Source organism: Ochotona curzoniae, unplaced genomic scaffold, assembly GCF_017591425.1.
Source record: "Ochotona curzoniae isolate NIBS_2020 unplaced genomic scaffold, NIBS_Ocur_1.0 contig_3520, whole genome shotgun sequence".
Taxonomy (NCBI): domain Eukaryota; kingdom Metazoa; phylum Chordata; class Mammalia; order Lagomorpha; family Ochotonidae; genus Ochotona; species Ochotona curzoniae.
In genome coordinates, this window is record NW_024465894.1 from 14,680,477 (window position 1) to 14,703,498 (window position 23,022).

General features: G+C 51.7%; 1 protein-coding gene across 2 annotated transcripts in view; it reads right to left on the reverse strand.

The window, feature by feature from the left end:
• The window catches only part of ZNF341 (zinc finger protein 341), a 30,413-nt gene that overhangs the window by 2,004 nt on the left and 5,387 nt on the right, over positions 1-23,022 (reverse strand). Inside the window, exons 3-14 of one of the 2 annotated variants that reach the window (XM_040981624.1) lie at positions 22,232-22,431; positions 19,486-19,635; positions 18,482-18,733; positions 15,410-15,590; positions 13,750-13,834; positions 11,385-11,578; positions 8,830-9,020; positions 8,505-8,713; positions 3,407-3,503; positions 2,079-2,211; positions 811-922; positions 448-518 (exon numbers count right to left, since the gene is read on the reverse strand). In XM_040981624.1, coding sequence (XP_040837558.1) covers positions 448-518; positions 811-922; positions 2,079-2,211; positions 3,407-3,503; positions 8,505-8,713; positions 8,830-9,020; positions 11,385-11,578; positions 13,750-13,834; positions 15,410-15,590; positions 18,482-18,733; positions 19,486-19,635; positions 22,232-22,431 — 1,875 coding nt within the window. Of the gene's footprint in view, positions 1-447; positions 519-810; positions 923-2,078; positions 2,212-3,406; positions 3,504-8,504; positions 8,714-8,829; positions 9,021-11,384; positions 11,579-13,749; positions 13,841-15,394; positions 15,591-18,481; positions 18,734-19,485; positions 19,636-22,231; positions 22,432-23,022 lie in introns of both variants that reach the window. The other variant, XM_040981623.1, reaches the window with a different exon arrangement.

Sequence of the window (23,022 nt, forward strand, 5' to 3'; positions counted from 1 at the left end):
GAGCAAGTAGATCTCTCAGATTCTCCCTCTCTGTAACTTTGCCTCTGCCTTTTAAATCTATAAAAAATAAATATTAAAAAAAAAAAAAGGGCAGGGGGAGTGTATGTGGTTCAGCAGCCAAGCTGCTGTGGGGAGCCCCAGGAACGTGGGAGTGCTTAGGAGGCCCCTTCCCTGCTAAGAAATCCTCAGGGTACATCTTGAAGCCAGCTGGGACCTGAGCCCCTCACTCCCAGGAGAGCTCCAGCGTCTGGTTCTCCTTCCTTGGCCGGCAGGGCTGCGTCTCCCTTGACCCCGTATACCCAGGCAGGCCCCACAAGGGCAAGCCTATCGGCTCAGATGCTCCAGGGAGGGACCATCTCCATGGGCTGTATCTGCCCTTTCTCCACACCCTGTCCAAGCAGGTCCACCCCAGGAACCTGAGCTGAACCCCACCCAAGCGCCCCTTACCAGAGTGGGAAAGGATGTGAGCCTTCAGTTTGTCGGGTCGGTTGAACTCTTTACTGCAGCCGGTGTGCGTCCTGGAACCCAAAGTGTCCAGTCAGGGGGAGCCTACCATGCTCAGGACCCCACCCCCACTGACCCATGCTGGCCCCTCCACCAACTCTAGGCACAGAGGACACACTTGCTCACCCTAAGGGCTGGGCATTACAGGAGGGTGGGGAAAGAGGCAGGCCAGTCCGGGACAGGACACAAGGAGAGAGCCCTGTTGCCCTTTGAGCCAACATCTGTCTGCACAGCCCACCCACAGCAGTCCTCTTAGGGCTCTGATCTCCCCTTCACCCCAGACCCACAGCATAACCCCCCACTCACGAGAATGGGCATTTGTATTTCTTGAAGGGCTCGTGGATCAACATGTGCCTCTTCAGCTTGTCCTTGCGGTTGAACGCGGACTCGCACACTGAGCATTTGTAGGGTTTCTCACCTACAGGAGACACAGGGAGAGTGAGGGTACCTTAAGAAGGAATTTGAACATAGGGTCCAGGAATGATGCAGAGCCCCTTGACACTGCAGTTCCTCTAAGGGAAGTGTTGGGAGCCAGAGGCAGAAATGCTCTCAACTGACTGCAGTTTTTAAAAATATTTTGAAAGGCAAAGAGACAGAGAAAAAAAATCTATCATACGCCAAGCACCCATGACAGTTGGGGCTGAAAGTCAACAGCTGGGAACTCGGTCCATGTCTCCTACATGAGAGCCCAAGCACTGAGCCCGCTGCCTCCCAGGGTGTTCATCAGCCAGACACTTGATCAGAAGCAAGGTCGGGACTTACTCTGCTCAGGAACACAGGAATCCCAAGTGGCATCTTAACCACAACACTAAATGACCCTCTTTTATTGGGGGGAGGTCAGAAACCAGAAGGGGCTATTTGAGATCAGGCACTCAGGAGAGCTCCCCCTGCTAAGGCAATGCATGAGATGATGCCTGAGTGTGCAGGGAGTGTCCCAGGGAGAAGTAAAAGCCAGAGCGTGTAGAAGAAGGAAGGAGGAGGTAAGGCGTGTGACGCTGATGCCGTCAGTCCACCAGGCAGGAGCTGAGCAGAGCAACAGGGTCTGACTTAAACTCCTAACAGGCTCCCTCTGGTTGTGTTTGGAGAACAGAGTGTGAGGATGAAGGCGGCAGAAGGGAGGGGTTGGTACAACAAACAGGAAGTGGTCAAGGACAGGCTAGGCTGGGCATGTGGAATCCAAGTCCTTGCCAATGGATGGCCACTGTGTGGGAGGAACAGAGAAGTCAGGCAGGAGTCCAGGGCGGGGCCTACACAGCCAGGTCATGTCACTCACAGTCACAGGGCCTCTGTAGAGAGCAGGCAATCACACCGACCTGGCTGAGCATCCAAGGAGATGAGGTCGGTGCAGGTACAAATGATGCCCATCCAGGGGCTGAGCCGGGGTAGGGACAGAGTCAAGAGTTAACTCACCCCTGACCTCCAGCAGGTCACCTCCGCTCTGGAGTTAATGGGGACCCCATGTGGTGAGGGAGGCAGCTAAGTAGCAGGCCAGGAGAACCCTAGAGGTGGGGAGAGGGCAGCAAGGGAGGCGGGACAGAGCCAGGGGAAGGGGGCAGGCAAGGGCTGGCACCCACCTGAGTGAATGTGCGCGTGCAGTTTGAGGTAGTGCTCCCGCCGGAAGAACTTCTTGCATACCTGACACTTGAACCTGCCACCACTGCCGTGGGTGGGCAGGTGACGCCGCAAGTACCGTTCACAAGGAAACACCTAGGGGACCAGAAGGAGCTGGTTCCAGCCCAGACTCATGGGGAAGGGATGAGGGTCCCTCATTTCCAGCCCCTTTCTGGCCCCTGGGGCCAGGACCCACTGTGTCAGGCCCAGCCTAAATGCGCCTGCATCAAGTCAAGCTCCTTCCCAGGACACTCTTCTCATGCAGGGATGGTGGGATAGGATGGCAGATGGGGAGAGCAGGGCTTGTTGTTCTCTTAGTCTGGCCAACTCCTCCTGGTCCTTCAAGGTCTAACTCAGGTTTCATAACTTGTGGGAGGCCTTCCTGGATTCCCCGGTACTTAGACAGCCAAAGTAAACCGCACCTCTGGTTGTCCACCCAGGCCTAAATTCAGCACTGGATCCCCAGAGACATTAGTGCACAGAAGTGGGATTTTATTCCCCAGCATAGAGCCTGAGCCAAATGACTGACAAGAGATGAATGAAAAACAAAAACAAAACAAATTATCAAAGAAATGAACAGGAAGGTATTAAAAAGCTGAAAAATACAGGAACCAAAATCGCCAGAAAGAGAAATGATCCAGGGCACAGACCATGTGCAGGCGCCGTCACTTTGCAGCTTAGGGTGCCTTGAGTTCTCCACCTGTGAAGCAGGGACAGTAACAGCCCACCTACCCTCAGGTAAAATGCTCAGATCTGATTTGTGATGTCCCTTACTCGGACCACAGATTCCAAAGCCCCAAAGTAGACTAGGGAATTAGAAACATTTAGAATGAGGCCAAAGTTAAATCAGGGCAGGCTGTACCAGGTGATAAGAAAAGAGGCTGAAATGCAGAAGCGAGCCCAACGCACTAAGTGGGGGACAGGGGCACGCCATCCGCACTGCCAAGAACGCAGGAACTCCAAGGGACCACTGGCAAATCAGTGAAAAATAACCACTGTTCTCTCAAAGGAGCAGAGGTAGCGGAATCTACAGATGGGGGGGGGCGCCTTTTGGGATGTCAATCCATCACCCTCCATGGACTGGGTTCCATTCAACTTTAGGATGCTTTGTGATGAATGGAAGCAGAAGGCTTCCTGGTTGGCTTGACTGGTGTTAGGAAGAGGCCTCCGGGAGTGCTGCCAGGGTCAGGAAAAAGAAGGACCAGTGATGGGGGGGCGGGTAGGAGGAATAGGGAGGAGGTTTGCACCCCCACTGTGGCGGGGATCCCGGGAGAGGAGCAGCGGCACCCACCTTCTGACAGTGTGGACAGGGGAAGTTGTGAGTGGCTGTCTGCAGGTGGTGCTCCAGGGCCCCCGGGGTGGAGTACTTGTTGACGCATTTGACACACCTGGAGGGTGGGGGCAAAGCAGGACAGGTGAAGGAGAAGACCCAGTCTCAGAAACTATCCCGTCCCCTCCTCCCCCAGGGACCTACCCTCCCCCCAAGTGTCCCCCTAGTGCCAACCCTGAAGGCAAAATACTGTTTAATTCATTCTCAGATCTGTTCCCTCTGTTTGCTTGTCACTGCCTCCATTCTCATTCTCAACCCCACTTGGCTGGGACACCTCTCTGTCAGCCTCTCTGCCGCCACTTGCCTGCTGTGGGCCATCCACCAGAGGGAGCCTCTGAACCTAAAACTGGGATGGGTACTTGGCCTGACAGTTAAGATGCCTTGTGGGGTGCCTTCAGCCCTTATTGAGTGCCAGGGTGAGTCCCAGCTCTGACTGTGGTTTCTTGTGGCAGTGCACCCTGGGGGGTGGGGGGTGGCAGGGGCTGACTCAGCTGATTGGGTCCCTACCACCCACATGGCAGACCCAGACTGAGTTCCAGGATCACCCAGTCAGTGACAGGCATATGGGAAGTGAATCAGTGAATGGACTCTTTCCTGCTCTCTCTGCCTTTCAAATAAAATAAGCAAAAATTAAAATAAGATTGTAAAAAAAAAAAAAGTTAAACTCACACTTTTGCTTAAAACCTCCTGGCTCAGCTTACCAGGCCCTACAGCCTATGCCCTCCCCTCAGACCTCGTCTTGTTCCACTGCCCATTCCGCCATCCTGGACTCCTTGTACCTGCTCACTCCCACCCTAGGACCCTTGCATGTGCACCTCCTATCATCTAGAACATTCTTGCCTAAGTCTCCCGGTCAGCACCTTCTCATCCTTGGTGGCACAATTCAGAGGCCCTCCCCCATCATCTTAACTTGACCCCAATATCCACCCTAAGCCACTCCCTATCAAGTCACCCAGTTTTGCTTTATTGTTGCTACTATTATCCAGAACGATTTTATTTGCTCATTTGCTATGATCTGTCCCACCCACCCTGCTAGCAAACGGTTACATCTTTCCTGATCACAACTTGATCCAAGCACTAGCAATAAATCTGCTACAGAAAGAATCAGAACCCAGGGTCCACGCCCGGTTCCTTTCTGCTATTCTGTTTGCTCACCCACGAGATGGAGTAGGACTCCACAAGGGACCTGCCTCTCATTCACTCTTCAGGCGGTCCCAGAGTCAAAGGAAACCACTGTATCTAACAGGTCATAAACTGCAGGGCACCATGGCATGGCCTTTCAACACTGGAGAGACGAGTCTGCCTTGTCAACAGCTCTCTCAGGTCAGGAGCCACACGGACAGAAGAGACAGAAGCCATTTCCAACAAGGAACAGGCAAGAGAATTCACAGGTAGGTAGGCCAACGACACCCAACACAGACCCATGAACGTAGGCAGGTTGTGCCTGGCACATGAGGAAATACCTGTCAATGCCTCCAGACAGCAGGAGAGAAAGAGGGGCCAGGTGGGAGGGTGGAGGCAGATCTCCAGACTGACGGGTACAAGGACGGGCTACGGGGCAGCAACAATCTAACAACAGCCAGACAAATTTAAAAGCCCTGCTGGCCATGCCGCCTTGGCCAAGTCATCGAGGGTGACATTACCTGCAACGGGACAGTTGGACACCATGTCATGGGGCACAGCACACTGTGTCACCTGTGAAGGCCCTGCTGAAAGTGTACATCCTGTCTCTAACTGCCAGGTGAAATGAGGCCAGGCCAACCCCAGGACAGCCAACAAAGGAGCACGCCTGTTCTCATCAGTGAAGTCAAGGTTGCAGCCAACACAGCTGGCATGAGAAAGTGTTCCTGCTTAAAGAAGATCAAAGAGACCAAGCAACCTGACCGCAACATGTGACCCTGGGGTGGCTCCTGGGCCAGAGGAAACATTTCCTGCTTTTTCTATAAAGGACGTTAATTGGAACAATCAGAAACCTGTGACTAAAGGCTTATGGATTAGACAAGCAATTTATATGGCTGGCAACTTCCTGACTGCAGTGATCATGAGCTTCTCTGTGTGTCAAAGGTCACCCTTGTTTCTAGGAAACACACACACACTAAGAAGGCACCCTGAGTGCAGAATCCCCTCGATTAGACATGGCACAGTGCCCACAGCTGGCAGATGTGGCATGTCTGGAGCTCCACCGTGCTGTTCCTGGAACTTTTCTGGGAGTCTTATATTATGCTCACATGTTTAGGAAGAATGCTTCTGGAAAACGGTCAGCTGTAGCGGAAGTGAGTCCGTGGAGATGCAGCATGCTGCTCACTCCGGGCCCTTGTGCAGCTTTTACATACTGCACCATGTGCACTGAAGAATGACTCTGTGAAGTAGGTGATTAATCTTTTTTAGACGTTCCTTGAATCTCTGACCAGCAAGATCGCTTCTAGGAACTCACGAATGAGTCAAGACAGAAGGCCTGAAGGTGTCCCCTGGAGTATTGTTTATAATAACATCAAGCTGGAAATAATCCAATTACCCAGTAATCAGGGAGGGTTTAAATGAAAGCATATCCCTAACGATGGAAAACTAAAGGGCTGCTTCATGGAACGAGGCACATCTGTCTGCACAGAAATGTTAAGACATGGAGCCAGAGCCATGGCATAGTATGCTGAGCCTCTGCCTGTGGCACTGACACCCCACATGGACACCAGTTCAAATCCCGGTTGCTCCACTTCCAATGCAGGTCCCTGCTAGTGACCCAGGAAAGCCGCAAATGATGCTCCTGCACCCAGGTGGAAGACCTGGAGGAAGCTCTTGACTCGTGGCTTCAGATCAGCCCAGCTCCAGCCGTTGTGGCTATTTGGGGAATAAACCAACAAATAAAAGACCTCTTCCTTTGTTTCTTGCTCTAACTCTGCCTTTCAAATAAACATATAAATCCTTATAAAAAAAAAAAAAGAAAGAAATGCCAAGGTGTCTACACTGAAGTTATTTTAAGTGTAATGTCATGGGTATCTCTAGTCCCTCTAACCTTCAATCTGCTTTTTTTCTTTTAAGATTTTTTTTGTGAAAGGTAGATATACAGAGAGGAAGATCTTCCACCCGATGGTTCACTCCCCAAGCAACCGCAACGGCCGGAGCCAAGCCAATACGAAGCCAGGAGTCAGAAGCTTCTTCTGAGTCTCCCACATGGGTGCAAGGTCCCAAGGCTTTGGGCTGTCTTTGGCTGCTTTCCCAGGCCACAGGCAGGGAGCTGGATGGGAAGTAGAGCTGCAGGGATTAAAACCGGTGCCCATATGGAATCCCGGCATGTTCAAGGCGAGGACTTTAGCCACTGTGCTATCGTGCCGGGCCCAATCTGCCTCTCTTAAGTGACAGGACTGAAGCATCAGGAATCAGCATCACATGCAGCGACTAACCCTAACCCCTGACTCCACACAGTCAGCACACTGCAATCTGCATCACACCTACAAACACTACAGAGCCAGACCCAGGGACACAAACCAAGAAGTTATCAGTGTCTGCTTCAGGTTCTAATCCTCATGAGGCCTAAAAATCCTGTTCTCTGTATTGGAAGTGGATAACCTCCACTCAAAACCAATGAACATTATTTTTTAAAAGAAAAAGAAATGAGCTATGGCATAGAAATAGTGGCATACACAAATTTCACTTCAGTGTTTTGGGAAGGTGACTAAAGGCAGGCTAGAGCAACCTGGCTCAGGGGAAACAGGGCAAGATGAAGTAGCTGAACACCTGTCCAGGCTCTTCCCTTGGTGAAGCCACACTGAGTCTGTCTCTACCGCAGGCAGCTAAGTTTACCCAGGCCCTCTTCATCCTTACTTGATTCTTACATACAATCCAATAGGGTAGGCACCCATGTGAGTCCCATTTCAATGATGAGACGATGGAGGTCAACAGTGGACAAATTATGAGGGGATTCCCCTGAGTCTGTGGATGGCTTGTGAGCTCCACAGCCTTTACTGTTACACAGACGGAGTCACTCTACATTGAAGCCATCTGGGAAGAAGCTTGGCCTGCCTCCTACTTTTGAGCCAGGGAAGTAGCAGGCATAGCGAGCATACCTGCCCCGCAAGTAATTGAAGCTCAAGGAATTTGCTTGTGTGTGACTCCCGGAAGCCTCTCTCAGGAGGGGCAGGGATCCCCACTAACAGGGGTGATCAGCGGGTACCAGAGTGTCCAGCAGAGTAAAAGCTGTCCTAAGAGGAAGGTAGTCACAATGGAACTGGAATGAATTTCTGGACAAACATGGCCCTCTGCTTCCCGCCCAGCAGTCCACGCTGAGTCCTGGGCTTTGTGGAGGAGCAGCAGCTCCCAGAGGACAGAGGGCGTGTGCACAGCGCATGCCTGCAGGGCACAAACGCAGGATTGCGCCAAGCCATGGAAGCAATGTTGGATATCTGCGGGTATCACCGTTGCCAAAGCAGGGTCTGGGAGACCACCGAGAGTGCTCATGCAATTGACAGCTCCAAAAGGAATGATCTGAAGACCCTAAAGAGGAAACGCCCACGGCAAACCCACAGGACGCCTGAATCCCTCCTGCCAAAGAGACCCTCTTCAGGACCACAGTGGGAGACCCAGGGAGGGAGGGAAAGGACAGCAGAGAGACGACCCTGTAGAAAACCCGCATGTGCTAAGGTCACTGTACGCCTTCCACCTTGACCCCAAGTGTCAGAGATGATCAACAGATGGATCTTATCCTCATGGTTTTCTGCTTTCAAATACATCCTGTTTTCATTCTAGCAAGCAGGTACTGTTTTGATTGTAACCCAAACTTGTTCAGCGTGTGAGACACTATACTACTCTGAGCCTTTCATCATTTTTCAGTTTCAATTTAAAAAAATACACCAAACCCTTTTGTACTTACTGTGCATGAGGAAATACTGCATGCCCCTTTGAAGGAATGTCTCCAGCACAAGCATCTTCCATGCTGGAGGACAACCTAAGGAAGGTCGGGGTCTTCTCCCTGACCAATGCCAACAGTTGGCAAGAAGGGTCTCAGCCTCAGGTGTCTGACTCCGCCCCAGCCTGGTCAGAGTCCAGGGCCTCACAGGATACTCACTTGTACACAGCGCTGTCCTTTCGGGGACTGTGCTGTGGCAGAAGGCTGTGTGAGTACTGGTGCACGCCCAGGTCATAGAGCGACGGGAAGTCTTTGCCACACAGGTGGCAGCGGTAGCTCAGCTCCTCCTGGTGGCTCTTGATGTGTTCCAGGAACGTGTCGAGCTTTGGGAAGGTCTGTGCGCAGCTTTTGACCACGCACTTGTATACCTGGAGGGGAGACGTCAGGTTAGTGAGGGGGCGTGAAAGCTGCCTCTGCCACCTGTTCTCCCCACCAGCCCCGGGGCAGGAGCCTTGGATGCTACAGGTGCCCCCCATCTTCCTACCTGCTCGTTCTTGTGCTGGGTCATGTGGGACTTGAGCTGAAAGTAGGTGCTGAATTTGTTGGGACAAAACTGGCACAGGTAGGAGCTGTCGATGAGGACCACCTGCTTGGTCTCCAGCTTGTCTCCCTCGTCCTCGCCTGCCGTGGCCAGGGCCTGCGGCTGCGATGCACCAGCCAGGGTCTGGCTCAGCCCTGCAGACAAAGCCAAGGAGAGAGTCACTGAGAGGGGCCGGGGAGGGGAAGCAGGAGCGGAGACATTCAAGGAAGAGGAAGAGGTGGGTAACACTTGCTGTGCTCACCTGTGTCCAGCCCCCACCTACCAGGTGCCTGGAATTGGACGCTGCACCCAAGGTGCTCACAGTCAGCTACGCCGGATGCTAACACCCAGAAATACACCACCCTAAGTCTGCCCTCCCTGGCTTTCATCTCCAACACTCTACATCTCTCCACAGCTGGTGAAAATCAGCCCGCCACTCCTGCCAACTCCTGATTACAATCATTTGGTTCACCGTCTTTCCCCTGCTAGACTGTTCCTCACGCTCCCTGCCACCAGGGACCTCTGACCTCATCTTGGGAGGCCTGGTGGTCTGGCACATAGTAGATTTCCAAGAATAATTGCTAAATAAATAGTTGAACCTTTGCAGCCAGACATTGTAGGTGTTTCAAAAGAAACAAACCGTTTCTTCTGGAAGGAGCTCACAAGATTGCAGAGAGCACACAGTAGGGCTAGTCCCAATGGGAGAAGCAGATAGGAGGCTGAATAAGGATGGCCTACTGGTTGTCTGGCCAACTAAAGAGCCCCCTTGTTGGCTGGTTCTTGGCTGGCACTGCTGTCCTTAGAGAGACATGGAAAGGGTCTAGGCTCTTGGTCCTGTGCTGTGCAACACAGAGGCCAAGGCTACCAGCTTCAATATGGAGCCATTCCATACCCTAAAGTGCTACAGAAGTGAATACAAATTGGATGTAAAAAAATCCAGAAGGGGAGGCACTTAGACACTTCTCATTCCAGAGTATCTACAGTGTTTTTTCCTTAAAGTACAATTGTTTCATAACTTATTTTTTTTAATTATTATTTATTTACACATTGCTTTATTTGAAAGGTAGAGTTACACAAAGAAATGGTGTGGATGGAGTTTGATTTTTCATCTGCTGGCTCACTCCCCAAATTGCTGCAACAGCTGAGGCTGGGACAGGCTGAAGTCAGGAGCCAGGAATTCTAACCTTGTCTCCCACACAGGTGGAAGGAGGCCAAACATTTGAGCCATTTCTCTCTTTTTTTTTTTTCTACTTCTTTAAAAAAAAATTTTTAATAAATTTTATTTTTTATTCTGATTACATTGTGGAACAGGGTGGGAAGGATCGAGGTTTAGGGAAAATTGGGTGTACTCATTACTTCCAAATTTACTATTTCTTCTTGCTGTTTCTGGGGGAAGGAGAGAGACAAAGGGGGAAACCACTGATGACTTTCCACACATCCCAGTACCCATGGATGAGGAACCGCCACCTCACATCAACCCAGAGTCTCAATGTGTACATATTCCTAGGGTTCTGTCCAAGTGGTTTGGATAGTTCTGGAATGCTGCCAATTTCACCAGTCCGAGGATGATGTCACCCTCCCAATGTCCACTGGCTCCATTCACTGAGACTTTTTGCTGTTATCATTTGGACCATCTCTTGCTGCCTTCACAGGTGCCTAACAGGGAGCTGGATGGAATTTACACTTCCAGCTCCTATCTCTGGCTTCTTGCCAGTGCAGATCTTGGGGGACAATGGGATGCTGCAGGTAAGTGGGTCCCATATGGGAAACCTGAATTACATTGCTGGCTCCCAGTTTTGGCCCCCACCCAGCCTGGCCATTGTGGGCCTCCTGAGAGTGAACAAGGTGATGGAAGTGTGCTTTCTGTTGCTTTGCCCCTCAAAAACATCAATAAAAATCTCATTAATAAGTTATTTATAACACTAAAATGACTGAATAGATGCACTTGGGACACCTGCACTGCATGTCTAAGTGCTTGAGTTGGAGTTCTGGCTCCACTCACAACTGCAACTTCCCACTGAGGTAAACCCTGGGGCGGCGGGGCCAGGGGGACTGGGCAGCAAGACATGGCTCAAGTACCTGGGTCACTGCCACCTAGGATGGAGTTCCACGCTCTTGGCTCCAGTCTGGCCCAGCCCCAGCTATTGTCATTTGGGTAATGAACTGGCAGAGGGAAGATCTCTGCCTCTGTTTCTCTCTCTCTCTGCTTCTTCACTGACCTTTTTAAATTAAAAATTCAAAACAGAAAATGAAAATAAATTCTGAGGTAGGGTCCAGGTTCAATAACTATCCCCTCCAAAAAAAGATAGGTGGTTGGCTAGAGATGACTGCTGAGGCTACAGAACTAGAATAAATAAAACCCACACACTGTGTGTCTGTCATCCTATGTCCCAATTTCTAAAATCAACTGAAGCCCAGAGCAGTCCAGGAGGCTGCCCAGGGCCACACAGCAAGCAACAAAACCCGAGAAGCTGAAGAGGAGAGGCAGGGGAAGAACAGCACTGCCCACATCTACCCACCTGTGTTTTCCTCATTCTCCTGCCGGCTGGGGTTCAAGGCCATGACCTGTACAGTCACTGAGTTGCGTGAAACGGTACTGCCACTGCGCCCCGGAGGCCACACCTTGTGGGTCTGCATGTGCTTCTTGACATTGGACTTCTGGGCAAAGGCGCGGCCACATGCAATGCACTGGAAGGGCTTCTCCCCGGTGTGGCTGTGGAAACAGCACCTGTTATCACCCTCAGCCAGGGAGGGACTTGGCCTTGGCCCGGGAGCTGCCGGGCCTGCAACAAGGGACCAGTCTGAAATGACTGGCCACCCTAGACATGGCAGAACCATGCCCTCACAGAAATGGGCAGACCAAAAGGGACAGACCCAGGCCTTCCTCTCACACACCTCCTACCCCAGATAAGGCAACCCTTTGGAATCCTAGCCCACTTTAGTGCAACTCCTGTCATTTGAATGGGGAAACCTCCAGGCTGGCCCACCACCTGAAGCACTACCTGATATCTTTCTTATAATCAGCCCACTGTTTAAAAACTGAAAAACATTGTAAAATGAAGCTTTCTATTGCTAATAGAGAACCACTTGCTATATCCACAAAGTAACCCAAAATCTATAGTCACTGTGAACCAGTGTAATTAAGATCCAGAGTCAATCTGATGGTATGTTAAGCCTCTGCCTGCAGCACCTGTATCCTACATGGCGCCAGTCCTAGTTCCAGACTGCTCCATATTTGACGCAGCTCCCTGCTAATGGCCTGGGAGGATGCGAAGGCAATCAGACTGCAATATCTGTCACCTCATTGATCACCAGGGTTAATTCCACTGATCTGGCTGGCTAGGCGGGTGTCCCCTTCCTCCTTCACTGCTCCAAGTGCATCCCTCCTGAAGGTGCATGCTCAGTCAGGGGACGAGCATCCCTGCTAGAGGAGGACCAGTCTTTGGTCAAGGGTACACAAGCAGCTGCGTTCCCCTGCTAGAACCTCCAAATAAGCTAACGGTCTGGGAAAGCAGTGGAGGATGGCTCAAGTCCTTGGAACCCTGAAGCCATGTAGGAGACCCAAAAGAAGTTCCTAGCTTTAGTGACTGGCGTGGTGGCTCAACAGACTAATCTTCCACCTTGCAGTTCCAGGATCCCATATGGGAGCCAGTTCATGTCCCAACTGCTCCACTTCTCATTCAGCTTAGTGCTTGTGGCCTGGGAAAGCAGTTGAGGATGGCCCAAGACTTTGAAACCCTGGACCCTGGACCCATGTGGGAGACCCAGAAGAGGCTCCTGTTTCTGGCTTCTGAACAGCTAAGCTGAGCATCACTGGTCTACACTGTTGTGCACCCACAGGGCTGTCTTCAGTGATGGCAGCATTCAAATGGCCTTGTCCAGCATGGTGGACACTCCCCGAATATGACCCCTGAGCACTTGGACTATGGTGAGTGCAGCCAAGAAACCCTGTCTTGTTTTCATGCATCTGCTTGTGAACAATCCAATGTTGCTGGTATCTGCACTACCCAACAGGGCAGCTCTAGAGCCTTTACAGATTTAGTTATTTATTTGAAATTCAGAGTCATACAGAAAGAGATCTAGGCTGGCTCACTACCTAAAAGTCCACAACACTCAGAGCTAGGCTGGTCTGAAACTGGAAGTAGACCAGTGATGCCCAGCTGAGGCCAGCTCGACGCCCAGCTTGGGGGACATGTGCCGTATCTGGAGAAGTCTCTGGCTGGCACAGCTGTGAACTGGGATGTTGCTGGTACCTAACAGGTGGAGGTCAGGGATGCCACACAGGCAGGGCATGATGACTTGAAAATCTCAAATGGCGAAAGCTATCCCTTGCCATTGCCAGGGCTGAACAAGCTCCAGGTGTACCATAGAGCAGCACCACACAGACTCCCTCCACAACTTGCCAAGACTGACACCACTAAGTGACTGTCTCACTACGGTTCAGGACTTCTCAATACCCCATCCATGGATACCTGCTGGCATCTCAGCAGCCAGTTCTGTGAGAAACAGTGTACAAGCCCGGCCCTCATTTCATGGAAACCTGGGGGAGGGGACTCTGGCAGGTCAGCCCTTTCTGCAAAGAGGAGGACAAGAGCAGCCTCAACACACCTGCAAACACTCTCTCAGTTCAAACACAGTTACTGCCCCACTCTGGTCTTCCTGTTGATGTGGGGGCAGGTTTCACAGCTTCCACAGGCCCTTCTCACAGCTCCTGTGAGAAAAAGGGGGAGCCATCCTGGCCTGGTCTGAGGGCCTGGACTCCAGGATAGGACACAGAGGGCTGTAGCCACCACTGAGCTAAAAGAACTGAGAAGGGAGTCCCCTTGTGGTGCAGACAGCCCCAGCCAACACTACAAGCGCTCCCATCCCATCAGGCCTGGGTACCTTCGGATGTGCTGCTGCAGGTCAAAGTTTTTGGTGAACGATTTGTCACAATACGAGCACTTGAGCTTCTGAGCCTTTGGTTTTCCTGCGGCTGAAAGACAAAAGTGGGAAAAGGGATGGTGAGGGTGGGGACACCTGGAGACATCCCACCCCGGGGTTTATTCTGGAGAGTTGGCCTCCAAGTCCCGGCAGGGTGAGAGGCAAAGGTGAGCAATCCCTGGGGAGGAGAGCCAGGCTGTGCTCTGGCTGGGACAATAGGATGGATCTCAAAGCTTCCCCTCTGCCCTGGGATGCAACACAACCTTCCCACTGTGGACCACAGCGCCCTGCGTCCTTGAACTTCTACCACTTTAGTCATCCTCTCCACCCAGCCACAGTGGCAGCCTGACTAACCTAAGACAACCTCAAGCGTGGACCCACCCCAAGCCCTTTGCCCCTGCTGCACCCCCTTGCTTAGAATGCTCAAGTCCCTACCCCAGTGCCACCAACCTGGCTGCTTCCTATTCCTCCCCAGAGGGACAAGTAGCACCACTCTCCAGCCTCTCCCCAGCGACCCCCAATCATGGTCATCCTCTCCAAAGCACCAGTGTATCTATCCTCTGTCCCTCCTACTGAGTGATGAGAAATTGAGAGCACCTGGAGCCTGGCACGCTGAAGGAAGGCAAGTCCCTGAACAAGTCTCAATCCCTCTCTCTTCCATTTATCCCCTGCTTTATATAACCACTCCCTCCCCACTCTGAGCATGCCCCCACAGGGATGGAAGATACTGCTGTCTGCCTGGCTAATCCCCACCTCTCCTTCTTCATCTCTCACCAAACTCCCTCCCACAGGGAACATCAATCTTCCTGACTAGCACAGATGTGTCTCAGTTTTCTCTACAGCCAAAGATGCCCACGTGACTAAGCGTTCATCAATGGGATAGAAGTGAAAATATCATACAGAACTTCTGAAGGTTGGGAAACGCTCCCTTTATCTTTACCTTCTTCCTTCTTACTCCCTGAAATATGAAACCGATGATTAGGGCTCGTTCTAGATGATGAGATACCCTTATGGTTGAAGCCATGCTCCAGGAACGATGGCAGAGAAAGGTGGAAGAAATGCAGGCGTCCAGTGACCAGGCAGTCACACCCTCCCTAGGCTTTCTACTTCAGGCCTCATTTTACATGGGAGAGAACCACAGTTCTGACATCTCAAAGTCACTGCTTTTGGGCCCCGTGCCATGGCCTCGTGGCTAAAGTCCTCGCCTTGTATGCACATACTGGGATCCCATATGAGCAGGTTCTAATCCCAGCAGCCCTGCTTCCCATCCAGCTCCCTGCTTGTGGCCTAGGAAAGCAGCTGAGGATGGCCCAAAGTCTTGGGTGCCTGCACCCAAGTGGGAGACTCGGAAAAGGTTCTGGACTCCTAGCTTTGGATTGGTTAAGCTCTGGCCAATGTGGCTGCCTGGGGAGTGAATCAATGAACAGAAGATCTTTCTGTCTCTTCTCCTCTCTGTATATCTGACTTTAGAATAAAAATAAATACATCTTACCAAAAAATCACTACTATTTTGGATTTGAGAGCTCATGTGACCATCACAAAGGGGAACCCCAGAGCCAGGCAGCCTGTGATGTGGAGAGAATCCTATATCAGACTAGGGACGCACCTTCTAGCAGTCCACCGGCATCTTTAGCCCGTCGGGTCTTCAGTGTGGGCGGGGGCTCAAAGGCGGTAACTGAGCCTGCAGTGGTGCTGGTCATGGGGGCAGCAGGATTTGGTCCTTTTGGTTTGAATCCCTGCTTGCCAGGGCTGTACACAGGGGGTGCTGGGTACACTGGAGCCTCCACACACTGGCTTGGCACCTGGAAGGACAGCAGCGTCAGGTGAAGACCTGGGAGGGGAGAAATGCCTCCTAGGCAAACACTGTGGCCTTGGGCGGTCTCAGCCACGCACCACCTATACCACCACCTAACCCTTTCCCCTGCCCCAGCTAAGCCCCCCTATCACACCCAGGACCCCTTAGAAGAAGGCAGCAGGCCAGAGGCAGCTTTGGAGCCAAGCTGTGTGGGTTCGAAACCTGACTACCATTTAAGCCCAATGTGTCTCGGTTTCTACATCTGCAAAGTGGGGGTATTCAAAGTGAGGCATAAACACATCAAACAGGTAAAAGGGCTTAGAATGGAGCCTGGCACACAGCAGTCACTGAAGAGATATCGGCTGTTACTTCGGCCATCGTGTCTGCTCGTGGTTTTGTTAGTATGACAGAACCAGGGCAGCAGACATCATGGTGGCAGGCTTGCCTCCACCCAGAACTCACAGCTACTTACCCAGAATTCACAAGGAATTACCCAGGGAATTCTGAGCTTTTCAGATTCAGTTCTGAGCTGACACCATGACACTGAGACACTGTGAAGAAATCATGTCTGATTCATTCATTCATCAACCGTGGGTCTGCCTGGGCTAGCCTGCTCCCAGCTGCATTTCCTGGCTCACCCTGATTTTGTCTCTGTAGGCTCATGATGATCTAAGGTGCTCCCTATACTGACTTGCTTATTTATTACCCACCCAGCTCTGTGGTGGCAGAGATTTCTACCTATTGCGTTCTACCCCTCTACCTGCTGGCCAGAAGCAAGGCTCAGCACAGCCAGCACTTAGAGAATGAATGAAGTCACAGGTGTATTGATGAGCACACAGCCTGACACCAGAGGATGCTTCCCCTGGTTCCTGCTGCTGGCTTTTTATACAGCTCCAATGCCTTTCCGTATCTACCCCGGACCAGGTCTGCAGCCACAGCCTGTGGCCAGCACAGTTCTGATTACAGGTGAGGTTCTGCCCAGGAGAGACTCTGTGAGTCTCAGAAGGCAGAGGGAGGTGGGACCCACTTTCTATCAGCAGCTGTGGTAGGAGATGCCTGCCCAGGCCCTGGTGAAGTTGCTACCCTGGCTGGACTCCACTCTTCCAATCACCGCCCAAGGACCAAGGCCACTGGAGCTCCATCAACACAGGGCTCCAGGCTCATTTGTCTGGTCGGGGCTATAGCGTTGAACTAAAAACCCCGTGGCAGCCCAGCCCCTGGCTGTGGCCCCCTGGGATCATCCATCAGCTTTGCAAACATACAACTTCCTGTAGGAGATGGCTCTGCCAGAAACTTCTAGTGTGGCTTCAACTTTCCAGATCAGCAAGGAGACTTCACAGGGATGAAGGGTTTTCCCATCTCTAGAGGCGCTGCTGAGTCTATGATCACCGTGGCGTAGGCTCTCCCAGTCCGTCACAGCCCCACTTCAGAGCGGGAGGAAACTGGGGTCAGAGGCCTCTTTCCCCTACCCTGGCTCTCTGAAGTTGTGCCTCAAGCAAAAACCTAGCCCCCAACTTATCAGCAAGGGACTCGGAATGCTGATTGGTAGAATGGTTGAATGGTTCCATTTATTAAAATATATATATGTATTTATTATTATTTTTATTGCAAAGTCAGAAATACAAAGAGGAGGAGAGACAGATAGAAAGACCTGTCTGATAATTCACTCCCCAAGTGACAGCAACGTCCAGTGCTGCACTGATCTGAAGCCAGGAGCCAGGAACTTCCTCCAGGTCTCCCACATGGGTACAGGATCCCAAGGCCTTGGGCTGTCCTCTACATGCTTTCCCAGGCCACAAGCAGGGAACTGGATGGGAAGTGGAGCTGCCGGGATTAGTACGGGTGCCCATACAGGATCCTAGTGCATTCTTGGTGAGGATTTTAGCCACTAGGCCACCGCACTGGGCTCGACTGGCTCCATTTAAAACCCTTGTGTGATCTGGGTCAAATCTTTTCATTTCTGTCTCAGTGCTCCACTCCTCCTCACATGCACGTCTTTGCAGTATAATTTTCCCATCAACTTTGCTCTCCCTTGGATTGAGGCTGGCCCTTGATCTACTTGGCTAAGAGAAGTGACCCTGTGTCACTTACAAGCCAAAGGTTCAAGAGCATGGCAGCCTGTACTTTTGCAACTCCAGCCCAGCCTTGAGAACCTGTGGGAGGATGAGAACCACATGGAGCACAGCCAAGCCACCCTACCTGTTCCAGACAGGCCACCCAAGGGCAGCCGATAGCCTGGCAACAGCTAGACAAGTGGCTGAATATCACCAAATTACATAGCTGACCTCCCTAAACTCGTGGATAGTAAGCAACAAACGCTCTTTAGTATACTGAAGTCTGATGGATATTTCTTACGCAGCAGTAGCGAACTGACACATGGCTTGTTAACACATAGGAGAGGTAGGCACATGGCAGTTAAGTCACCACTCGGGCCATCTGCATCCCATATCTGAGTGCCTGATTTCCAAGCCCCAACCCTACTTCCTGTTCCAGGTTCCTGCTGATGCACACCCGGGGAGGAAGCAGGCAAAGGCTCAAGCAGTTGAGTCCCAGCCACCAAGTGAGAGATGTGGCCCAGCCCTGGCTGATGAAGACCTGGAGGGACTGAAGCAGCTGACAGGCAAGCTCTGTCTCTGTGCTGCTCCTGAAAGGCACGAGCTCCTTGATGTTCTGAGTGCCACCTGCAGGCTGCATGTGTTTCGGCCAGACCCTGGTGCCCACCCACCTTCCCCAGGCTTGCACTTACAGCCACTCAGGTCCTCCTCTCCCAGACAATGTAGTTTGATTACCACAGCACCTCCCACAGCAGGGTCTGGCACATAGCTGGTACTCAGTAAAAGCCCAGGTGGCCCATGATGGACACCACCTGTCCCCTCCCATCAGACACTCCCTACTCACCTCCAGGGGCGGGTAGGGCTGCATTCCCAGAGCCTGGATCTCCACGGTCCCAGCCCCTGCCAGGGGCGCTGCAGTACTGTACACTTCCACCACACCGTTCCCACCAGGATTGGGCCGTCCTGGGGGGCCCAGGCTCTGGGGTGGGGGTGGCGGGGGCTGTGGGGGAGGGGGCAGAGGCGGTGGTGGAGGTGGGGGTGGCGGTGGAGGTGGCTGGGTGAGGTAGCTGGGCACGGAATGCATATTCAGGCTGCTCTGAAATCAGAAGAAAGAAGCAATTGTTAGAGCCTCTGGGTGCCAGTGCTCTGCTTCACTAGCAAGGACATGGACCCTAATGAGACGTGTGGGACCAAGCGCCAACTCAAGGGGCAGCAGCAGCAGCAAAGCAGTCATGAGAGAGCTCCAGGTGGTTATGAACCCCTGAACTATGACCCCTGGCTTCAAGCAACATATTCTCAAAAATCACCAGGCAGACGGGCAGGGTGGCCTGCGTACGGGTGGCTGGCTGCTCCCGTGGTTCCTAACAGCAAGGCAATGGCAGCAACCCAAAGGACACCCATGGGAGAATGCAAAGGTGAAGATGCTGATCAGGATTCCACATCAACAACAGTGCTCGCTTCCACAAATACACCCAGACAAAAGTGTGGGTTAACCAAGTCTACAGTACTGCTCCACTGCAGGGACAGAGGGAAGACAGAGAGACTTGCCCTACCAAATCAACACTGTTTCCAGATATTCCTCTGATGAACACGTTTTTATTAAGAGTAAAACAGGAATCAAAATTGCTGGACTGTGGCTGTCAAGCCCCCACCACTCCCAGTCATGCTCCAAGTTCCTATTTGAACATGGCAGTTTCTACACCCACAACAGCTGCCCAAGGGTAAGGGCAGTAGACTCTCCCAGCACAGGAGGGAGCTGGGGCCAGGCTCCCTTCCCTGACACTGATCCTGATTTCACAGTGGATAGCATGGAATTCAGAGCGTGGGAGATGCTGTCTGCCTCCTTACCTGCACAGGCGGGGAGCCCTGGGGCATGGGCTGGTCCAGGGAGGTGAAGGCTGACATGGCAGACATGAGCACGTCGTCACTCACCAAGATGTTCCCTTGCACCAGGGTCTGGATCAGCGGGGACGGGGGCACTGTGATATATGTGGAGATCTGGACAGCAAGACAGCAGGACAGAGCAAGGGGGGGACACAAGTCTGAGGCCCGATAAGGAAGCTAAAGGCAATGACAAGACCCAGGTTCTGGCAGGCCCAGGCCCGGGTTTCAATGGCACTGCTGCTGCTCTTGGCTGTAGCACCCTGGGAAGGTCACTCTACATTTTTGAGCCTCCCTTTCACCATTCACCTAATGAAGAGAGTAATTCACGGTAAAGCACGTACCCTAAGATGGAACAATAACACTTCCTGATCTCTGTCCTAAAGAAACATTCATTCAGGGACCCTGCACATACAGTGCCATACAAGGACAGATGGCTCAACTGGCTAATCATCCACCTCAAAGCACCAGCATCCCACAAGGGTACTGGTTCACGTCTGGCTGCTCCACTTCCCATCCAGCTCTTTGCTGTGGCCTGGGAAAGTGGACCTCTGCAGCCACATGGAAAACTCGGACAAGGCTCCTGGTTTTGGATTGGCTCAGCTCTGGTCATTGTGGCCACTTGGAGAACAAATTGAAAGATCTTTATGTCTCTCCTCTATAAATCTGCCTTTTCATTAAAAACAAATCTTAATAAAACACATTCATGCGCACAGGAAGCCAACCAATGAGAGGATAGCATACAGCCTTGTCTCTAATGGGGAAAGTATAATCTATAAGTCTATCCAAAGGGGAATGGATTAAAAAATAATGGACAAAAATATAATAATAAATAAAAATAATAGACAAGAATCATGGGGCTGGCTATCAGCTACTACTACAGCATGGGGCAGACATTTAGCACAGCAGCAAGTCCATACATGAGACAACTGTACCCTGTACGGGAGTGCCACTTAGGGTTCCAGCTCCTTCACTTCCAGTCCAGCTCCCTTCTAAAGCACACCCTGGGAGGCTCAGAGGCTTGGGTCCCTGGCATCCACATGTGAGACCTGGCTGGAGGCTGTGTCGATGCAACTCACTTGCATGCCAATGACTTCATGTGAATTATTTGAATCACACCTGCGTGCATCCATGCCAGTGAGGCAGGGTGATTGTGCTGGCCCATAATCAACTTTCTCTTTCTTTAAGAAAAAAAAAGTATTTATTTGGAAAACAGAGTAACAGAGAAAGAAGCAGAGATAAAAAGTGAGATCTTTGGCCTGGCACGATAGCGTAATGGTTAAAGTCCTTGCCTTGAACACACCAGGATCCCATATGGGCACCGGTTCTAATCCCAGCAGCCTCGCTTCCCATCCAGCTCTCTGCTTGTGGCCTGGGAAAGCAGTTGAGGATGGCCCAAAGCCTTGGATGCCTGCACATGTATGGGAGTCCTGGAAGAAGCTCCTGGCTCCCGGCTTCAGATCAGCACAGCTGACTTCACTTGAAGTCCCATCTTGAAGCACATCTCAAATCCAACACGTCCAGCTAAACTCCCAGTGTCTCCCAAACACTTCTCCTTGAAGCTTTACTCACTTTGGCCGATGCCTTCACCCCAGAGTTAGCCTTGACCTCTCTTTGTCTCATGCCTGTTACACAATTGATCTACACCTTCATCAACACCTGTAGTATTTTTCTTGGGCCCAGCGTGATGGTTCAGTGGCTAAAATCCTCACCTTGCAAGTGCCAAGATCCCATATGAGGGCCAATTCATGTCCTGGCTGCTCTACTTCCCATCCAGCTCCCTGCTTGTAGTCTGGGAAAGCAGCAGAGTATGCCCCCAAAGCACTGGAATCCTGCACCTGGATGGGAGACCTGGAAGAAGCTGGCTCCTGGATCCTGGCTTCAGATCAGATCAGCTCCAGCCACTGTGGCCACTTGGAGAGTAAACCAGGGAACAGGTCTTTCTGTCCTTCTTTCTCTTTGTATATCTGCCTTTCCAATACAAATAAATAAATATTAAATTTTTTTTTTCTCAACTCTCTAGAACCAGTGCCATGGCATAGTAGACTAAAGTCTCTGCCTGCTGTGCCAGCACCCCATATACAGACCAAATTGAGTCCCAGCTACTCCACTTCCAATCCAGCTCCCTCCTTTACGGCTGGGGAAAGCCATGGAGAATGGTTCAAGTTCTTGGACCCTTGTATTCACACTGAAGACCCAGAAGAAACTCCTAGTTTCCTATCAGGTCAGCTCCAGCCACTGCAGCCATTTTGGGAGTGAACCAACCGATGGAAGATCTTGCTGTCTCTCCTCTTTGCGTAACTCTACCTTTAGAACAAAAAGCTTCCAGGATCCACATGATGTGCCAGGACCCTCTGCTAGCTGTCCAACTTCATCATCTCCCACCCTTGTCCTTATTCACTCTTACCTTGCGGCTTGGGCACATGTTGGTCCAACTACCAACAACGGTCTTCTCCAGATTAGCTGACTGACTCACTCCCCTACCTGCCCTTCCCCAAGCAAGTATAGAAACTCTCCGAATTTAACACATTCAGTCAAGAACATCTTTATACACGTACATACAAGTACTTCAGCTGACCCCACAGGGGCAGTGACCTGGGTCTGCCTTGCCCACTACTGGACCCCCAGCACTAGCACAATACCTGACACACAGCAGGTGCTCCAGAAAGGCTGGCCAAAGCAATACAGGGACAAACACGGAAGCAGTGAATACCTGACGATTGGCAGGAGGCGGGGCTGGCTGGAGTGCCGCAGGTGCTGCTGAGGGTGGTGTGTAGATGCTGTTGGTGGCCAGCGACACTGTAGCCAGGGCCGGTGCGTTCCCCGGGCACTGTTCCCGCTTGTGGGTCATAAATGCCGGCAGCGAGTTGAACTGCTTCTTACATTTTCCGCAGAGGAAGACATCCTCATCATCTGAGAGGATAGAGTTATGGAGGAGAAAGGTAAGAGTAAGTCAGAGGACATGACAGTAAGAAAACAGGAGACCTGGGCTAACCATGAGAATGGCAAATGTGGATGCATCCTGTGGCCTGCCGTGTGTCAGTGATCACCTGGGAGCTTTCACACCATGCAGGAACAACCAGCGCCAGGCAGCCCAGTGACACACAAAGCAATGCAGCCTTGCTTCCAAAACGACAAAGTTAGAACTTCCATCCTACCGAACTTTACTCATCAGTCCCCAACAGGCCACAGGGTCGTGCTCCTATGTGTCTTTGCATGCACTGTCCTTCCTCCCTGTGTCAAGCTGCCTTTTGCATAACAACTCATTCTACAGGGCTCAGCTTGAGCTGTCTCCTGCAGGAAGCCTTCCTAAAGGGAGTAGCCGCAGTTCCTTTCTTTGGGCACATCTCCAGTGTCACAGTTTTCTCATCACCTTCAGACCATGAGCTCCTACTTAGAAGGCAAAGTGTCTCACTCATCACTATAGCCGCTTTAGGTCCTGGGCAAGCACTCAATGCATATTTGATAAATGAATGAAAACACAGGTAAAGGGTTATCTATAGT